The sequence below is a fragment of the Papaver somniferum genome, chromosome 7 (assembly GCF_003573695.1).
Source record: "Papaver somniferum cultivar HN1 chromosome 7, ASM357369v1, whole genome shotgun sequence".
NCBI lineage: Eukaryota > Viridiplantae > Streptophyta > Magnoliopsida > Ranunculales > Papaveraceae > Papaver > Papaver somniferum.
This window is the reverse complement of record NC_039364.1, coordinates 200,660,900-200,681,076: the sequence shown is the minus strand read 5'-3', so window position 1 is coordinate 200,681,076 and position 20,177 is coordinate 200,660,900. Positions and strand designations below refer to the sequence as shown.

At 38.6% G+C, this 20,177-nt stretch overlaps 1 protein-coding gene across 1 annotated transcript; it reads right to left on the bottom strand.

The window, feature by feature from the left end:
* Positions 1-763: 763 nt before the first annotated feature.
* LOC113293280 lies at positions 764-2,869 on the bottom strand. Its single transcript, XM_026541971.1, has 2 exons — positions 2,606-2,869; positions 764-2,511 (listed from the first exon to the last, which is right to left on the bottom strand). Exon 2 carries the CDS (start codon positions 2,177-2,179, stop codon positions 773-775), a length of 1,407 nt encoding a protein of 468 aa, XP_026397756.1. The 5' UTR covers positions 2,180-2,511; positions 2,606-2,869; the 3' UTR covers positions 764-772.
* Between the last annotated feature and the right edge of the window lie 17,308 nt (positions 2,870-20,177).

Below are 20,177 nucleotides of genomic sequence, written 5' to 3'. Positions count from 1 at the left end.
AACAAAGAAAACCTCTCTACGAACTGTGGAAAACGGTACTTCAGAACCCTAATTGAATCACTAACACAAGAGAAACGAAGAAAACTACAAAAGAATCTGGTAATTCAATCACCAAAGAGAGAATTTTGATGTTGAACCCTTATTATTATTATTATTATAAAAGGGGCAACGAAGGCTTTTATTATGAATCAAAATCAGTATTACAGGGGAAGGCGGGTAACCTAGCAACAAGCTGGACACCAACACCTTATTATTATTATTATTATTATTATTATTATTATACTTCTTTTATTTATTATATTATTGGATGGATATTATTACATGAAACTAGTTGGAAGCCTAACAAGCTAAGCTCCAACGACATACTATTACATTAATTGAACAGGTTGATGTGCTAACCTACCAGCGAGCCTCATGGGTAACCTAGTCAAGGGAGCCGAAACGGTGGGAGGGGGCTGAGATTGTGTCACAAGGGGAAAAACTAACACTACCTTCCATGTTAATTCCTGCAATATTACGTCATTGGGGACTTGAACCTGGGACCTCCTGGAGCGCATTAAACTTTGGGGAACGGGGATGACCAGCTGAGCTAGGGGTCGTTCTTCTTATTATTATTATTATTATTTATTTATTTTTATAAAAGGGAGCCACTAAGGCATTTATTAATCAAAATCAATATTACAAGAGATGGTGGGTAGCCTAGCATTGGGCACCAACACCTTTATTATTATTATTATTATTATTATTATAAAAGGGGCCACGAAGGCTTTTATTATGAATCAAAATCAGTATTACAGGGGAAGGCGGGTAACCTAGCAACAAGCTGGGCACCAACACCTTTTTGAATAACTATTCCTAGTCTGTGAAAAAGAGAATTGCCTATCTTAAAATTAGCATCATGTCTAGCCATACAATTTCTCAATCTCTTTAAAAAGGATGTTAAATCAGGACTAAGCTCCCCGAAAGTGGTAAAGGTTAGAACCCCAAAACCATAGCCGAGTGAAGTGCACTTGTCCAGGTACTTATTGTTCTTGCGAGTGATGGCTGCAGAAATAGCAGACCCTGGTATAAAGTTGCGAGTCCTAGCACTAGTAAAAGGAGAAACCCCGGTGACATCCATACACACATCTCTGCTGTTTTCCCAGTTATAGACCATGATATCCGCCGGCCGAAGTTCCTTGTTGTATGCTGAAATAAGCCCTAGAGACACCTCTTTCCTATCCACAATCCCTGCTTTGTAACATATATCCGCTAAGACATATTTGGCCATGTCATGTCTAAATTTAAGCCCTACCTCACTAGCACAATGAATAGCATGATCTCCAAAAATATCCATATGTTTACCACAACATGCACATTTGCTATCCTTCTCAAAGAGAGGTATCCCTAAACGATACTGTAGGACAAAACTGAACTGTCTAGGCCCAACAACTTGGTTAATCCCTGGAATAGGGATAGCCTTAAGAAAATCCATTGCATGCTCTTCCCTATTACATTTCCAAATGGTGGATTCACGCGTAGATAACGAGAAGCAAGAGGGTACCTTTTCCTTGACAACACCGAAGTAGATAACTGCCAGAGACTTCATGAAATGGGGGGCAGCGTCATTGATGTTGAAATCGGATAAGGATAGACCACAAGCTTGGGTGAAGCCTTGTATCGCGTGTTGAAAACCTTGAGACAGTTCAGTTGTTGCTGGCAGCTTCAGAATTGAATTCTGCAAGTGTTGAGTCTGAGCCTGAGATGCTAAGTAACAGTACTTCATAGTATCCTGCATAGTGAGTACGCCAAAACCACCATCTTTGATTGGAAGGGTGGCTAATCGTTGTTGAATCAAACCAAAACCAGCCCCATCTCCAACCACAAGCCGGCGCAGATACTGCATAAGGTGGTCATCAAAGCGAGACCCTGCAACCTGGAGTGCCTCGGGGAAGGTGGTGCGGAGAGCGAAATATAACCTTGAGACACCAGCGCAACTACGCAAAAGCAACAACTCACTTTGGGGGTCTTGTAGTTCTTGAATATTATTCATAAGATGTAAAGTTTTATCCACCCGACCCCGAACAATGTTGCTGCAAAACTCCATCCAAGCTGACCGGTCCTCCAAGAAGTGTAACACCACCCGCTGGTCTGCCAATACTGGTAGGAAAGACATTGTCCAAATCTCATCTCGTATCATAAGATGGCCAAAACAGTTCCGTCTTCGCGATGTTCAAGTGTAAACCAGAGCTAGGTCCATCTTCCTGGAGAATTATTATTATTATTATTAAAGGGAGCCGCTGAGGCATCTATTAAGCAAACCAAAAGAGAAATTACAACGACTTGGCTGGAAGTCGCGCAACAATTTGCGCCCCAACACCTTTCTGAATAATAATTCCTAGCCTATGAAATAGAATACTGCCTAGATGATTATTCACATTGTGATCTGCCATACAGTTCTTCAATCTCTTCACGAAATCAATGACGTCATCTCTTAGTTCCCTTAAGGTTGAAAATTCCAAGACACCGAAACTGTACCCATGAGCGGAACATATATCAGCGTACTTGTTACGCTTGCGGGTAATAGCAGCTGAAATAGCATATCCAGGGGTGAAACTTCGGTTACCTCCTTTAGAAAATGGGGAGACGCCCGTGACGTTGAAGCATATGTCGCGTCCATTTTCCCAATTATAGATCAAGAGTTGAGTTATGTCGCGTCCATTTTCCCAATTAGCATATCCAGGGGTGAAACTTCGGTTACCTCCTTTTAAATAGGCGAATGATCATTATTAAGATCAAGAGTTGAGTTAGCTACACAATTATCAACGAAAGTCCCCAAAGGTTGGCCTTTTTCAACATTAGCATCAATCAAATATTCATCACACACCACAGGCACATTAGAATAATTATTGCTTTGAAAACAAAATTCTTCTTCATACCTTTCTTCCTTGTATTCATCAATGCTTCTTCGTAAGATAGCCATACCTTCACGAAGTTCTTGGAGTTGCTCGTTTGTAGCCTCTTTATCTTTTTGAAACTCTTGTCGTAAAAAGTTGGAAAAGTTGTCTAACAAGTTAGAGACTTGTTGTTCACGAGCATAAGAATCCTCCAATCCTTGGGGTTGTTCACACAGATACCCGCCATAAGGTTGTTGAGGAAAACCATGGAATATTGGTCATAACCAGTGAATTGGTTTTGATTATACCCTTGGAATTGTTGGAAGTTGTCATGTTGTTGAGATTGTTGGAAACCGTATCCATTGTTCCAATATGCTCCATCCATGAGAAATAAGTACCTGAAACACGATTCTCAAAACAAGGTTAAAAACCAGAAAATAAAACAAAACTAAAAACAAGAAAATAAGAAACCAAAATCAAGTGACAACCGCTGCCTCCCCGGCAACGGCGCCAAAATTTGATCGCTGTCGTATGCGTCAAAAATAAATTACTTTCTCACTACTCAAAATATAAAATATAGCAAGGGTAAGAAAGGATCGTTCCCATAGAGAGGATCTAGGTTGTCAAGTTGTTTCGGTTTCCTATATAAACAATGGGGGATTTTCTGATTTTTATAACCTAAAAGTAAAATAAAAGCAAACAAAACAAATAAAGCGAAGCAAACACGCAAATCAAGATGTAAAGAAATTGATTAAGGATCCGTTTTCATCCACAAACATGTTTTTCAACAATAACTAGAATTGATATTTAATCTCAATTTTTATCAAAGGCCCTAGGACACCTTGATCGCAAGAATATCCCGCTAATTTCCTCTTATCATCAACAAACACATTAAAAGATGCGAATATGAATTCTACCTAAGAGAACAACCTAACGTGTAAAAGCACTATCAAGTTTAATTCCCTAGATGCACTAAGTTCTATGAAATCAGGCCAATCAAAGCAATCGAACGTGTAAAATCACTAATCCGATTTAACAAAGGTTATGACTCACATGTGACTATTAGGATGTATCACTACAAGCAATAATCACGATTACGCTACTTGTATTCAAGGTGTATCACGTTTACGTATAATAAACCCTAAACTAGCAATAGATATGATTACGAGTTCTACCAATTTGCAACTTGAAGAAACTAACAATCAATCATACATGCGATATTTCTAGTGAATCATAATCGATAATTGTGAGACAAAACTAATTTATTGAACACAACCCATGTTTGGAAATTCAACTTATTCCTTAACCAATAATAAAAACTAGCTCATGTTAATGGAGTTCATAACAAGGATAAAGAGAAGACCCATGTTTCAAACCCTAGGCTAAAAGTAGAAGAAGAGATATCCTCTTGTTGTGGTGTGAATAGGCTTATATAGCTTTCTGTGTGAATAGGTTTTTTTTTACCAAAAATTAAACTTCCAAATCTCGGCCAAGTTATGACCAGCTCCACCAAATTCACGCTCCAGCCCAGTTCAGGCCCATGATGCAATCAAAATTCACTAAGCCTGTGTCAGTCTCCTGGAACTGCCAAGCCAATCTGCTCTAACACCACCATTCATTTCACCCGCAATTCTGTCACAGGCATGCTCCATATCAACTCCACTTCTTATTATTGTCATCTGCTTTGCACTTTGCCCTGCATTACTCGGCCATTCACTAGCATCTGCAACTGACCAAACCACCACCATTTCATGTCTTCACAGCTTCTAACAAACCCACATTTCTACCTCAACACTTCACAGGACCACCAGCTACTGCAGATCCAACTGCTCTTTGCATTGCATCGCAACCTTCGTAATACCAACACACAACTTCCTCCATCCCTGCAGTGTATAATCATTTGTGCCTTCATTCGACGGTTTAATTCATTCATTCTTCCAGCGGATTCAAATTTCAGTTCCAGACACAACAATTGTGGCATTACTTTTAGCACATTGCACCACTTGATTCACTGCCTCCATTCCTGCAACCTAAACATACATTCTACTGCTTCAGTTCATTCCATTCTCATCCTCAAACTCCAGCCAAGACAACAACAACATCATACCACCTTAACCTGCTCTGCAGTTCAATTCAAACACTCGTGTCGCATTCCCTGTAGCTCCATTTTCACCACTGCCATAATCAGCTGCACATTCACCCTTCAAACACAAACCCTTTTTATCTTCATATTCTTCTTCTGCAATTTGAGTAGCAGCACTGCCTGCAATGAGATCAGCTTCATTACCCATTCTAGTCTCTGTTGTAACTCCTTTCACTGTATCATTCCATCTCCAGTTCAAGTCCATCTGCAGATTCACAACCTTAGCACCATTGCATCTCCTCCCTGTACAGCAATAACCATTTCAATCCCTGCCTAAAGCACCACCTCAGTGCATCAGTCCATAGCACCACTGCACCTGCAATTCAGCCAAGCTGCCAGCCATTCAACCCACTCCTTGCAGCATCACCCGAAGTTTGTACCTGACCTAGACATTCATCAACACCATTTCATCTCTTCCCTTACGCAATCGGTAGCTACAAACACCTGCAACTCAGTTCCATTAATGGACCGCTGTAGAACCAAATTCAATCACAATTGATGCATCTCCAGTTCTTCCTTCATCTGTTCAAATACCAGCAGCAACAGTTCTTCATTTCTTGCCATAGTCGTCACCAAATCATCACAAACTCTAGCCACTGGTTCCATGAAACAAAACCCATCTCCTTCATCAGATTTAAAACAATTTCTTCTTCAACTGATAGCAGCAACATCATATTCTCCTCCTTGAAATCTCCGCATAGACAAGCACAACCACAAACTCATGGCCCCCATCGATCTCAGCAACAGAAACCCATTCATTATAAATCAAAACAGATTTGAAAAACACTCTCAATCTTCACTAATTTGAGTCCATCTGCTGCCATCTCGCAATCAAAGACGAACCCATTTCTTCCTTCCATGTTCGAATCGGAACCATGGCAACAACGCCTGATTTTCTCATTTCTGATAAATCAAACTCATACAAACCCTAGATTCAAATTCAGCAATCCACCAAATCTCGACTACTCATCATTCCTATATAGCCACGAACCCATTGTTATCACTAGCATCCACCATCAATTCCTTCTTCTTGAACTCGAATCCGTGAACTTGAGCTTGCCAGCAAGAAGGACTCTGGTTTATTAGATCGCAGCAAGGGAAGAAAAGAGGAATTGGTCCTCTGAAAGGAATCCTGACCTAGTTTGTAGGTTAACTCGTGACGTGTTGATGTAGGCACCCATGACGTATGAAAAGGGCGCACCTCCATTCAACTGTCAGTCTTCCAAGACTGACAATGTATTTTCCTGCTTAACTCTTGCACCGTCAGTTCCCTAGAATTGACAAGATTTTTCATTTATTTCTCATACGACGCCGGAATGAACTAATTTTTTCGCCGCTAGCTTCGTCTTTTCGTTCGCTTGAAGATGATGAAAAGAAATCCATGATTTTGATGAGTTCCACTTCCTTTTTCTCTGATGACTCCAAAACACCTATAAACTCAAAAGCAAACATAAGATACATAATTTACAAGAAAACTCGTAAAAGAAGCATAAATACTAGATATAAAAGTAGGTGCTTTAGACACCTATCAAATTCCCCCACACTTAGACTTTGCTAGTCCTCGAGAAAATAAAAAAAAATACTTCTAAAACATACATACAACTCCGTGTCGTCGAGGCTACGGTTACACTTAGCACGTACAACAAGCCTTTAAACCCCTAGGTGTCCCTAGTGGACGAGTTATAGTCTCGTGAAGGTTTACAAGAGGTGTACCTACAAAACCTATACTTCTAACTCCATCCACCTGTGAAAATTTAAGAATAACACTAAATATTTTTATTAATTGGCATATTATCAATGATTACAAGAGGAAGTACCCACTTTCAAATCCAATCCAATTCATAAATAAATTAATAATATAACTTTATTCGGAAAGTTGAACACAACCACAATACTCGGAATCTAATCAACCACAATCACACGAAAAGATTAAGAAGATGGATATAGAAAGTAGATGGTGGCGAACTGTTGACTAAGGTGAACGATGTTTCCCATATCTGTCTGAAGGTCACTGCCAAAACAAACCTAAAAATCCTATTGAATTGAGCTAATAGTCTGAATTCTAATATCAACACAGCTGGCATATACAAGGGAACCAGCGGTCGACAAACTTAATTCTAGATCAATTCACTGGCATAAAACCTCCAACTTTTAGAGATTTTAGAGTCACTAGCATACTTCTAGGTATGTTTACATAGAGAATTCTGACCGACATAACTGAACTTGGAAGTGTTAGGGAACTACATTCGGATTTCTTGCTTGTTAGAGTGTTAAATAATGGATTTAATCATGCCGGTGATGCAAATTAGGAGCAGGGAGAAATGCATTATTAGAGTTGCTGATCAATCATTAGTGGAGACTACTCTATTTATATCATGTGAGGCACCAAACAGAATTTTTTCCATCTAACTAAAGAGCTTTCTTTTGAGTGTGTGTCACCGTACGTTAATTCCGGGTAGAATGGTGAGCTACCCAGCTTCACACCAATTTTCAGCACTATTTTTGATCTCTTGAGTGCTAATTTTGTCAATCATGAGGGTGACGTCTATAGATGAAAGCCTCCTTCTTGTAGTTCGATTTGCAGTTAGCACCATTCTCTCTCTCGACAACAACGGATCCGTAGAAACACTACCATCATAAACAACAAGGAGCAACATCAAAATCTACAAGGAAAGTTGAAGACGTTCAAGGTTTACAACCAACGGAACGAGAAAAAAGAGAAAATTTTATATCCAAGTAAAGCAACATACAATGAGCAGATTTTTACATATACGTTGAAGACTTATTTACAAGAGCAAAGAAAAGCAAAATGTGAGAATTATTGAAGTTTATGATTTCGAGACGATACAAGTTGTGAAGAATCAAGCGGTAAAGTACTTTTCCCACAGCCATGGTTTGTTTTATTTTGTTTTGTATTTTATTTCTCTTATTGAAAAAAAAAAACGATGATAAGAGAAATTTTGGTATTTTGGGTTTTTATTTATTTTATAAGCCGTGGGGAAGAAAAATCTGTAAGGAAGTCTCAAGCGACAAGGATTTAAGATAAAGATTTACAAATTGTCAAGGAATTACGAAGTTCAAGTGTTTATCATCAATAGTTGAAGACGAAGACTAAGATATGATGACGAGGAACCGAAGAAGTTTCTATTGGATGCTGTGAGAATGGTGTTATCATCATTGCAATCAGATGTGGAGGTAAGTAAGTAATCTCATCCTCGATAATAGTGGTTGATTTCCTTTCTTAGAGATCGTCAGAAAAAATGGTTTTTCAAAATATTAAAAGATGTGGGTTTTTAAAATATTTCGGAAGTTGTCCTTCCCACCATTCAACGTGTTGCAGGATTTCTCTCTTCATTCCTACCTGCACTCATGTGAGAACCATAAAAAAGCCATCTTTTTTAGTGCAATTATCATAAAACCATTATTGGTGAGGCAGAAGTCGAGGAGAAATGCTTATTGGTCGCTCTCAAACACGCGTTCTTTCATTATGGTGTGGTTATTTCTCACTCAACATTTAAGAATGAGAATATGTTCTTTGGTATTTCTAACTTCTTATTACAAGCATGCAGAAACTCTATGCCCTCATAACTCTTTGGATGCTTGGGACGCTGGAACGCTTTGAAGTTGTAAGTTTTAGTTTGATTTGCTTGAGGACTAGCAAAGTCTAAGTGTGGGGGAATTTGATAGGTGTCGTAAACACCTTCATTTTTATCTATTGTTTATGCTTTTTTGGCTATTATTCGTGTGAATTATGTATCTTATGTTTGCTTTTGAGTTTTATAGGTGTTTTGGAGTCATTGGAGCAAAAGGAAGTGAAACTCGCTCAAATCCATGATTTCTTCCCAATCATCTTGAAGAGAACAAAAAGACGAAACTAGCAACGAAAGAATTAGTTCATTCCGGCGTCGTATGAGAAATAAATGAAAAATCTTGTCAATTCTAGGGAACTGACGGTGCAAGAGTTAAGCAGGAAAATACATTGTCAGTCTTGGAAGACTGACAGTTGAATGGAGGTGCGCCCTTTTCATACGTCATGGGTGCCTACATCAACACGTCACGAGTTAACCTACAAACTAGGTCAGGATTCCTTTCAGAGGACCAATTCCTCTTTTCTTCCCTTGTTGCGATGTAATAAACCAGAGTCCTTGCTGGCAAGCTCAAGTTCACGGATTCGAGTTCAAGAAGAAGGAATTGATGGTGGATGCTAGTGATAACAATGGGTTCGTGGCTATATAGGAATGATGAGTAGTCGAGATTTGGTGGATTGCTGAATTTGAATCTAGGGTTTGTACGAGTTTGATTTATCAGAAATGAGAAAATCAGGCGTTGTTGCCATGGTTTCGATTCGAACATGGAAGGAAGAAATGGGTTCGTCTTTGATTGCGAGATGGAAGAAGATGGACTCAAATTAGTGAAGATTGAGAGTGTTTTTCAAATATGTTTTGATTTATAATGAATGGGTTTGTGTTGCTGAGATCGATGGGGGCCATGAGTTTGTGGTTGTGCTTGTCTATGCGGAGATTTCAAGGAGGAGAAGATGATGTTGCTGCTATCAGTTGAAGAAGAAATTGTTTTAAATCTGATGAAGGAGATGGGTTTTGTTTCATGGAACCAGCGGCTAGAGTTTGTGATGATTTGGTGACGACTAGGGAAAGAAATGAAGAACTGTTGCTGCTGGTATTTGAACAGATGAAGGAAGAACTGGAGATGCATCAATTGTGATTGAATTTGGTTCTACAGCGGTCCATTAATGGAACTGAGTTGCAGGTGTTTGTAGCTTCCGATTGCATAAGGGAAGAGATGAAATGGTGTTGATGAATGTCTAGGTCAGGTACAAACTTCGGGTGATGCTGCAAGGAGTGGGTTGAATGGCTGGAAGCTTGGCTGAATTGCAGGTGCAGTGGTGCTATGGACTGATGCACTGAGGTGGTGCTTTAGGCAGGGATTGAAGTGGTTGTTGCTGTACAGGGAGGAGATGCAATGGTGCTAAGGTTGTGAATCTGCAGATGGACTTGAACTGGAGATGGAATGATACAGTGAAAGGAGTTACAACAGAGACTAGAATGGGTATTGAAGATGATCTCATTGCAGGCAGTGCTGCTACTCAAATTGCAGAAGAAGAATATGAAGATAAAAAGGGTTTGTGCTTGAAGGGTGAATGTGTAGCTGATTATGGCAGTGGTGAAAATGGAGCTACAGGGAATGCAACACGAGTGTTTGAACTGAACTGCAGAGCAGGTTAAGGTGGTATGATGTTGTTGCTGTCTTGGCTGGAGTTTGAGGATGAGAATGGAATGGCTGAACTGAAGCAGTAGAATGTATGTTTAGGTTGCAGGAATGGAGGCAGTGAATCAAGTGGTGCAATGTGCTAAAATTAATGTCACAACTGTTGTGTCTGGAACTGAAATTTGAATCCGATGGAAGAATGAATGAATTAAACCGTCGAATGAAGGCACAAATGATTATACACTGCAGGGATGGAGGAAGTTGTGTGTTGGTATTACGAAGGTTGCGATCCAATGCAAAGAGCAGTTGGATATGCAGTAGCTGGTGGTCCTGTGAAGTGTTGAGGTAGAAATGTGGGTTTGTTAGAAGCTGTGAAGACATGAAATGGTGGTGGTTTGGTATATTGCAGATGCTAGTGAATGGCCGAGTAATGCAGGGCAAAGTGCAAAGCAGATGACAATAATAATAAGTGGAGTTGATATGGAGCATGCCTGTGACAGAATTGCGGGTGAAATGAATGGTGGTGTTAGAGCAGATTGGCTTGGCAGTTCCAGGAGACTGACAGGATTAGTGAATTTTGATTGCATCATGGGCCTGAACTGGGCTGAGCCTGAACTGGGCTGGAGCGTGAATTTGGCGGAGCTGGTCATAACTTGGCCGAGATTTGGAAGTTTAATTTTTGGGGAAAAAAAACTATTCACACAGAAAGCTATATAAGCATATTCACACCACAACAAGAGGATATCTCTTCTTCTACTTTTAGCCTAGGGTTTCGAAACATGGGTCTTCTCTTTATCCTTGTTATGAACTCCATTAACATGAGCTAGTTTTTATTATTGGCTAAGGAATAAGTTGAATTTCCAAACATGGGTTGTGTTCAATAAATTATTTTTGTCTCACAATTATCGATTATGATTCACTAGAAATATCGCATGTATGATTGATTGTTAGTTTCTTCAAGTTGCAAATTGGTAGAACTAGTAATCATATCTATTGCTAGTTTAGGGTTTATTATACGTAAACGTGATACACCTTGAATACAAGTAGCGTAATTGTGATTATTTCTTGTAGTGATACATCCTAATAGTCACATGTGAGTCATAACCTTTGTTAAATCGGATTAGTGCTTTTACACGTTCGATTGCTTTGATTGGCCTGATTTCATAGAACTTAGTGCATCTAGGGAATTAAACTTGATAGTGCTTTTACACGTTAGGTTGTTCTCTTAGGTAGAATTCATATTCGCATCTTTTAATGTGTTTGTTGATGATAAGAGGAAATTAGCGGGATATTCTTGCGATCAAGGTATCCTAGGGCCTTTGATAAAAATTGAGATTAAATATCAATTCTAGTCATTGTTGAAAAACATGTTTGTGGATGAAAACGGATCATTAATCAATTTCTTTACATCTTGATTTGCGTGTTTGCTTTTATTTTACTTTTAGATTATAAAAATCAGAAAATCCCCCCTTGTTTATATAGGAAACCGATGGGAACGATCCTTTCTTACCCTTGCTATATTTTATATTTTGAGTAGTGAGAAAGTAATTTATTTTTGACGCATACGACAGCGATTAAATTTTGGCGCCGCTGCCGGGGAGGCAGCGGTTGTCACTTGATTTTGGTTTCTTATTTTCTTGTTTTTAGTTTTGTTTTATTTTCTGGTTTTTAACCTTGTTTTGAGAATCGTGTTTCAGGTACTTATTTCTCATGGATGGAGCATATTGGAACAATGGATACGGTTTCCAACAATCTCAACAACATGACAACTTCCAACAACTCCAAGGGTATAATCAAAACCAATTCACTGGCTATGACCAATATTCTATGGTTTTCCTCAACAACCTTATGGCGGGTATGTGTGTGAACAACCACAAGGATTGAAGGATTCTTATGCTCGTGAACAACAAGTATCTAACTTGTTAGACAACTTTTCCAACTTTTTACGACAAGAGTTTCAAAAAGATAAAGAGGCTACAAACGAGCAACTCCAAGAACTTCGTGAAGGTATGGCTATCTTACGAAGAAGCATTGATGAATACAAGGAAGAAAGGTATGAAGAAGAATTTTGTTTTCAAAGCAATAATTATTCTAATGTGCCTGTGGTGTGTGATGAATATTTGATTGATGCTAATGTTGAAAAAGGCCAACATTTGGGGACTTTCGTTGATAATTGTGTAGCTAACTCAACTCTTGATCTTAATAATGATCATTCGCCTATTCAAAAGGATGAGTTTGAGGTTAGCAACACTAAATTCAGCGACAACCAATCTTATGTTAGCTATGAAATTGACGATGATTATGAAGATACGTCGTTTGAAGCAACTCATGGTGACATTACCCAAAGGTGTACAATGGAATTCTGGGATCAAGATGAAGATGAAAAGGACTATGATGACACTTGTGTAGATTACTCAAGCATTGATCTTAATAATGATCAAGAGCCTATTCAAAGGGTGGAGCTTGAGGATGCTGCATTTTTGAGTGTTCTAAAAAAGTTTCTTATAATAAAATTTGGATCCGCAAAAGAGTATGTGCCTTAAAACGAAGAGGAGTGTGTTGAGAATGAAACCGATATGACCAATATTGTGGAAGACCCAATTGAGCTTGCAAAGGATTGTAATGAAGATGTTGATGCCGAGATTTTGGTTAAGGCAGAAACGGACGAAGAATGGTTGCAAGGTTTGATAGAGGACCATGATATGCAAGAGGTGAATAGTTCACTTGAATTTTTCAAGGATGAAGAGGATTCCGTGCTACAAGAGATTGTGCAAGGTTTGTCTAACCCTTTGCCTATTGTTTCTTCTCCTTTACCTCTTATTGGTTTGAATGTATGTGCTTCGAGAATATTGTTGAATGACTTTGTTTCTCGATTTCCTCCATTAGAGATACTTGATTCTCATACTATGCAGGTCTTGGAACAAGAAACCGTAGAAGTACCAGATTTCTATATTCTTTATACACTCCCAAGTGTGGACAAGAATAAGTGTGGGGGAAACTTTTATCGGTTAATAGCTTCGTTTCTGTTTTATATTACTAATATATGTGCGAAGCTAGTGTTTGCAAAACAGGTTCTATGGGTGGATCCCCAACTTTTCAGATTGTTGGTGTATGGGGAATTCATCTTGCAAGTCAGGCTGACGACTTCAAACCAAGCGCTAAGCGGGAGGCAACCCACTGGAGGACTGACAGTTTATTTTCCTGCTTAATTCATGTATTATCAGTTCCCTGGAACTGGCAGGATTATTCAATGGCTTTGCAAATAACTTTCTCATATGAAGCCGGAATGAACTAATTCTTTCGCCGCTAGCTTCGTCTTTTCGTTCGCTTGAAGATGATGAGAAGAAATCCATGATTTTGATGAGTTCCACTTCCTTTTGCTCTGATGACTCCAAAACACCTATAAAACTCAAAAGCAAACATAAGATACATAATTTACAAGAAAACTCGCAAAGAAAGCATAAATACTAGATATAAAAGTAGGTGCTTTAGACACCTATCAGCTAGTGTCTGTAGCGGCTTAATACAGTGTGTATTCAATCTGGACTAGGTCCCTGGGTTTTTCTGCATTTGCGGTTTCCTCGTTAACAAAATTTCTTGTGTCTGTGTTAAAACTTTTCCGCATTATATTTTATATAATTGAAATAATACAGGTTGTGCGTTCGTGATCATCAATTGGAAATCCAACCTTTGGTTGCTGATTGATATTGATTGATCCTTGGATATTGGACTCGCTGATTTCTATTAGCTTGAGTAATATCAAAAACAAGAGAGAGAAATTAACTCCTTGAGATACTTTTATCTAGATTGAGTCTGACTGTCTAGTTGATTCTCTAGCAAAGTATTTCGGAGTTAGTCCATACAGATTGCTAACCGAAATTGGGTGGTGTTGTTAGACCCCCTATTTTTCAGAAAATATAACGCGGAAAATAAATAACACAGACACCAGAAGTTTTCTTAACGAGGAAACCTCAAATGCAGAAAAACCTCGGGACCTAGTCCAGATTTGAACACCACACTATATAAAGCCGCTACGGACTCTAGCCTACTACAAGTTAACTTCGGACTGGAATGTAGTTGAGCCCTAACCAATATCACACTGATTAAGGTACAGTCGCGTTCCTTACGTCTCTGAATCCCAACAGAACTCTGCGCACTTGATTACCTTAGATGATCTCACCCACAACTAAGAGTTGCTACGACCCAAAGTCGAAGACTTGATAAACAAATCTGTCTCACACGAAAAAGTCTATTGAATAGATAAATCTGTCTCTCACAGAAATACATACGAAGTTTTTGTTCTGTCTTTTGATAAATCAAGGTGAACATGAACCAATTGATGCACCGGTCATATTGTAGGATCAGAATCTCGCAACGATAATGTCTCAGCGAAATTATCAACTACACAACACAACAGCGTCGCATAACAATTTCAGAAATGATACGATAAACGACGTCAGCTAGAATCACGAGAAAGATGTGATAGTTCTGCGAAAATTAGAAATCTTGTGAAATTAACATTTGTAAGGTTGCGAGAATGTCGCAAACCATACCCGAAAATAAAGGACAGATTAGTTGTCATCCATTATGTATTTCCCTATAAATAGTCGTTCAAGTTGTAAAGAAAGGAGAGAGATCTTTTTGAGTAAGAAACAAGTAAATAGGAGAGAGAAAGTCTAGAGCAGAGACATTCTTGATTCCTTTATCTTTTCTTGTAAGAACATTCAAAGATTGATCAATAAAATTAAGAGTGTAAACCTAAAAATGAGTTGAGTAATAATGAAATCATATGAGGGGTGTAGTGTAGGATTTCCTGCAACTACATAATGGCGCTAGAAACAGGGAGGTATTGAAGATTATTCTAGAAAAAGCTGAAAATTAATATTGAGATTTTTGAAGATTTAGAGTGATTGATTAAGAATTTTCCATAATTTCTTGCAATATTGTTAACATTGAAGAAATAGCTAGAAGAAGAGATACATCCGAACAACCGACTACTGTTAGAAGAAGCAAAAGAATTACTGGGAGAGAAAGAAGTGAAACGGGAGAATCTACTAGAATGAGAAGTAATAGAGAAAATAAAATCCAACCACCAATTCAACAAACACTAGTACAAGGGAGGAATACAGATTATGATAGGGTGAGTATACACACTTGGCAATCAAATTCGGCAGAAGAAGTAGAAGAAGAGCAACAAACAGAAACCATAGACAGGTAGAGAGAAATCAAGAAGCAGATGAAGGAATAATTCATGGAGATGAGGAAATTGGAGCGTTAGAAACGTTGAGACGAAGAATACATGAAGAAAGAAGAGCTGAGGCAGAAGAACGTGCAAATCTAACAAGGCAAAATCACGAATTAAGGATGGAAGAATATAAGACTACAGAATAGAAGATCGAGAAGTATTACAAAATCATATTCAAGATCGACTAGAAGAGAAATGAGGCGAAACTCACCCACAATCAATGCTGGAAACAATATTCAAGAAGAAATATCAAATCCTAATGAAGAATATCGCGAAAATAGAGAAAGAGCTGATGATCGTTACGTTCCACAAAATGAAACTTTTGATGATGGGCAAAATGGTAGAAATCAAGAGAACGGACAACGTCAGGGACGAAATGACCAAGATGGCGAAGGAAATCGAGAGGAAGGAAGAAGAATTTTACATGAAAGAGAAACTCAAAGAAATCAACACGATTGAAGAAGAAATTGAAAGACATTATGCTGAACAAGCACGTTTAATCTGCGAACGTGAAAGATTGAGAGCGGAAATGGAAGAACAAGAGCTTCAGAGACAATTCGCCAGAACAATCACGACAATCGAGAAAAAGGCGTACACAAAACCGGAATAACGGTAATCTCAATGAAGAGTATGATAGAGTACAGAGGATGGCTGAAAGACAGCGAATGAATTGATAAGAAATGAACAAAATCATGAGGGGAAAATGAAGACATATCATTTGCGAATTCAAGATAGAGATGAAGAAGAAACTCGCAGAAGAAGACGAGATGAGGATAATGAAGAAAATGCAAAATTTCGCGAGAGAAGAAAGACATGAACGCAGAAGAAGAGGCGAAATTAAAAAACCAATGGATCAAAATTCAGGTGTAAATAAACAAATCTTGAAAGAATTAGAAGAAATGAGAGGAATGCTAATATAAAGGGAAGTAGGCAGAAGACAATTGGATGAAGCAATAGAAGAAGCTGCGAAAACTCCATTTACAAGGGAAGTACAATTAGGAGGAATACCACCGAAATGCAATTTGCCCGCATTAACCAGCATTTTTGATGGAACAACTTGTGCAATTCAACACATTAAAGCCTATGTGAGGTGCATGTTACAATGGGAAAATCATGATGCCGTATTGTGCAAATATTTCGCATCCAGCTTAACAGGAGAGGCGTTAAAATGGTTTGAAGGTCTACCAAAGAATACAATAACATCCTTCAATCATTTGCAGACTACATTCCTAGGGGCATATATAAGTAATAATTCTTCGCGACCTGGTATAGAAGATGTGTTTGGATTAAAACAGAGGATTGGCGAAAGTTTGAAACACCTGACTAAAAGATGGAGAACTATGTGTAGCGAAATGGCTGGCCGTGTAGATGAGAGATATCTTATATTATCATTTATCAATGCTATGTTTGCAACAAACCTATTGTATGTCCAAATTTTCAGAGTCAAGAATACGATCACAATGACTGAATTGCGAGAACTTCAAGAAGAATACATTGCTCTAGAGGAAAGGCAAAATGAAATGGAATCATATCCAGTTGCGAACACCAACTCACAAACAGCGAATGCAAGCTTATTACCCAAGCTAATAAACACAGTAGGAATACTTCGCAAGTACAACAAGAGAAGGTGACGGGTAACAATCAACAGAAACTGTGGCTATGGGAAGCCGAGATCAAGAGGAGTATGAAAGAGAAAGAAATTTCTACAATCGTGGTGGAAATAACAAGATTCAAAGACTCGATCAACCACAAGAACTTATGGAGGTCAAAGACAAAACTATAATAGAGGACAAGGTCACAAGGTAGTATGGGAAGAAATCAAGATGCCACCTCTAAATGCAAGTGTGGAGAAAATATGGGAAGCTATAATTTTGATGGAGAATATACCAACACCATGGAACATGGGAACGGAACCACCTCCAAACCACAGAAGCCATGAGTTTTGTTCTTATCATCATTTTCATGGACATACAACAAATGATTGCAGAAATGTAAAAAGAATTATTTTGAGAATGATAGATCAAGGAAAACTAAACCACTTTTTGGTAGGGCACCCACAATCTCAACCATTCCACCACCACCAGAGCATCACAAAGTGAACACGATGAAAAAGAAGGAAACATTCTTCATAGAAGTTGGTGCAAAAGCAAAAATCTATTCTGTCACTCTATCGTACATTCATATAAGACAATTGAAGATTTTCATGATAATGTTTTGAGTAGAGTGTTCGCAAGAGATAACGATGGAAGAGAAATTATGAATATTGCGAAAATCTCGCCACTAGAGGAATGGCAGAAACAGATCATTTCTTTTACCGCAGAAGAAATTCCCGAAGGTGAAGAGGTGCATGATAATCCATTGGTAGTAAAATTAGAAATTAATCCAAAACCGAAAGAAGATGAGGATGATGAAGCTGAAGATTCATGGGCAAATATAATTCTAATTCTAATCGATACTGGAAGCTCTGTGAACATCTTATTTTATCATACTTATAAAACTATGGGAGGAAGAGATGATGATCTTATACCATCAACATATAAGATATATGGTTTTAATGGTACTGCTAACAAGCCTAAAGGGGAGGTTACTATGCGAATTCCATTGAAGGGAATATCTTCCGAAATCTTATTCTGTGTCGTTGATGTAGAATCACCCTACAATGCGTTAATTGGTCGACCTTGGCTACATGGGATTCTAGGTGTAGCTTCTTCAACTTTCCACCAGTGCATCAAATTCCCTCACCCCAGTGGTGTAGGAATCATAAAGGGAGATTGGGTTGAAGGAAAGAGGTGTTACGAAACTGAGATAGAATCTTGCGAAGGAAGAGCAAACAAGAAGGAAAATTGGACACAAAATCAAAGATACACAAGAAGTGAGAGGTTGATGGTGGATGCAATCGAAAGAAAAGAAGAAGATGTTGCGAAACTAATGCTAGCTCAGAATAAAAATGATGAACATACCACTACCAAGGAAGCAGTAGCAGAAATAATAAAGAAGCAGAGGATGGCAAAGGTAATAAAAACAAGAAATATGAATGATTAAGTTGTTGCGACACTCTCGCAATAAGTAAAATTCTCAAAATACATTTTTGAATGACAAAATTGAGATTGCGAAATGCAAATACAATATGATGATTGCGAGACTCTCGCAGAGATAATGAATTTTACAGAAGATAATCAGAGAAAAATGACAAAAGAGAAAGAGGCGAACCTTTATGGCGTACACCCTAGTTCGCGAATACAATTTCGCAAGAGGCAAATGTAAGACCTAAAGTACGTCATATAAGGGGGTACCTGTTGCATGGCTCAGGGAAAGGCTACACCGCCACCGGAACCTGAGTCATGGAGATTTGGGGTCAATAAAGCCCATCCGGGAGAGGCACCTTGGATTCTCAGCTTAAGCATATGACTTAGGTTGGGCGACTAAGGTAATAAGGACTCTCCCAAGGAGTGCAGATCTGATCAAGGCGCCGAGGTACACGGTTGAGTCAAGAGTGCCAGGGACGTTTGAAGCGTACTTTGCCATTCTTGACAAGTCTTGGCTTATACTGCACTCGGCCTGAAGAAAACCCCACTTAGGGTGCAGTCTCGTAACCATAAGCCCTATAGGTAAAAGGGATAAGAGGCTGCGAAAACAACTGGTTGTTGTTAAGACTGGATGGGAGGAGCTAACCTTGTATGGTAGAAGTACGCCTCCTTGAAGGGGCAACCAGGGGGAGATAAGGGGCACCCTCCATTAGGGAGCTGATAAGTGTCTTAAGACGCAAATGTCATGAGGCTTTTTATTCGCAAGTATTAAGGCTTGTCATATTTGTGCAACAATCCTGAAGAGGCAATAATACAAAAGAAAAAGATAAGACGAGATCAATGGGTTTTCGCATGAAAGTGCGAAGACGTCCTGCGATTTCGTCGCAAGACGGCAATGTCATGGGGCTTTATTTTCGCAAGAATATTTAGGCCTGTCATATTGTCGCAACATTCCTGAAGAGGCCATAATACAAAAGAAAAAGTTAAGGCAAGATCAATGGGTTTTTGCATGAAAGTGCAAGGACGTCCTGCGATTTTGTCGCAATGACAAGAGGTGGCATAATAAGACCTTTAATTAGGAAGGCAAAATAAGACCACACAGGAATGAGATTTTGAAAAGAATCAAAATTCACTTCGCATAAGATTGCGAAATTATACATAATTAACTGCGAAATTGAGGCATAAAATAAGAAAAATTTATAAATCTCTCATTTGGATACAAATAACAGAGGCAAGTATGGGAATGAATGAAATTAGAAAATGTTATTTGTCTCCATATGATAGATTTACTCAAGATTCAAAATTAATGATTATATTGATTAACTGTATTGCAAGGAAGAATTGTTTTAATGAATGCAGGTCAAAATGAAAGAAACACAAATATACAGAAAGAAGGAATAAATGTACAAGTATTACAGAGAATCAAAGAAAGAAAAAAGACTACTTCTTAGTTGATCCTTCATTATCTTCATCAGACTTGTTCCCTTCTTCGTCTGCGTCAGAATCTTCATCACCATCAGAACCTTCATCACCATCAGATTCTTCATCATCAGCTTCGCTATCAGAGATAATCAACTGGGAGTATTCTGTGGGATTTCTTCCAAGAGACAAGGATAATCAGAATGTGGGATATTATGATCGTCACAAACCATTTGGATAGT

Coding starts and splice junctions, on each gene's coding strand:
- LOC113293280 (XM_026541971.1), bottom strand. CDS start 2,179: ATGATACGAGATGAGATTTGGACAATGTCTTTCCTACCAGTATTGGCA.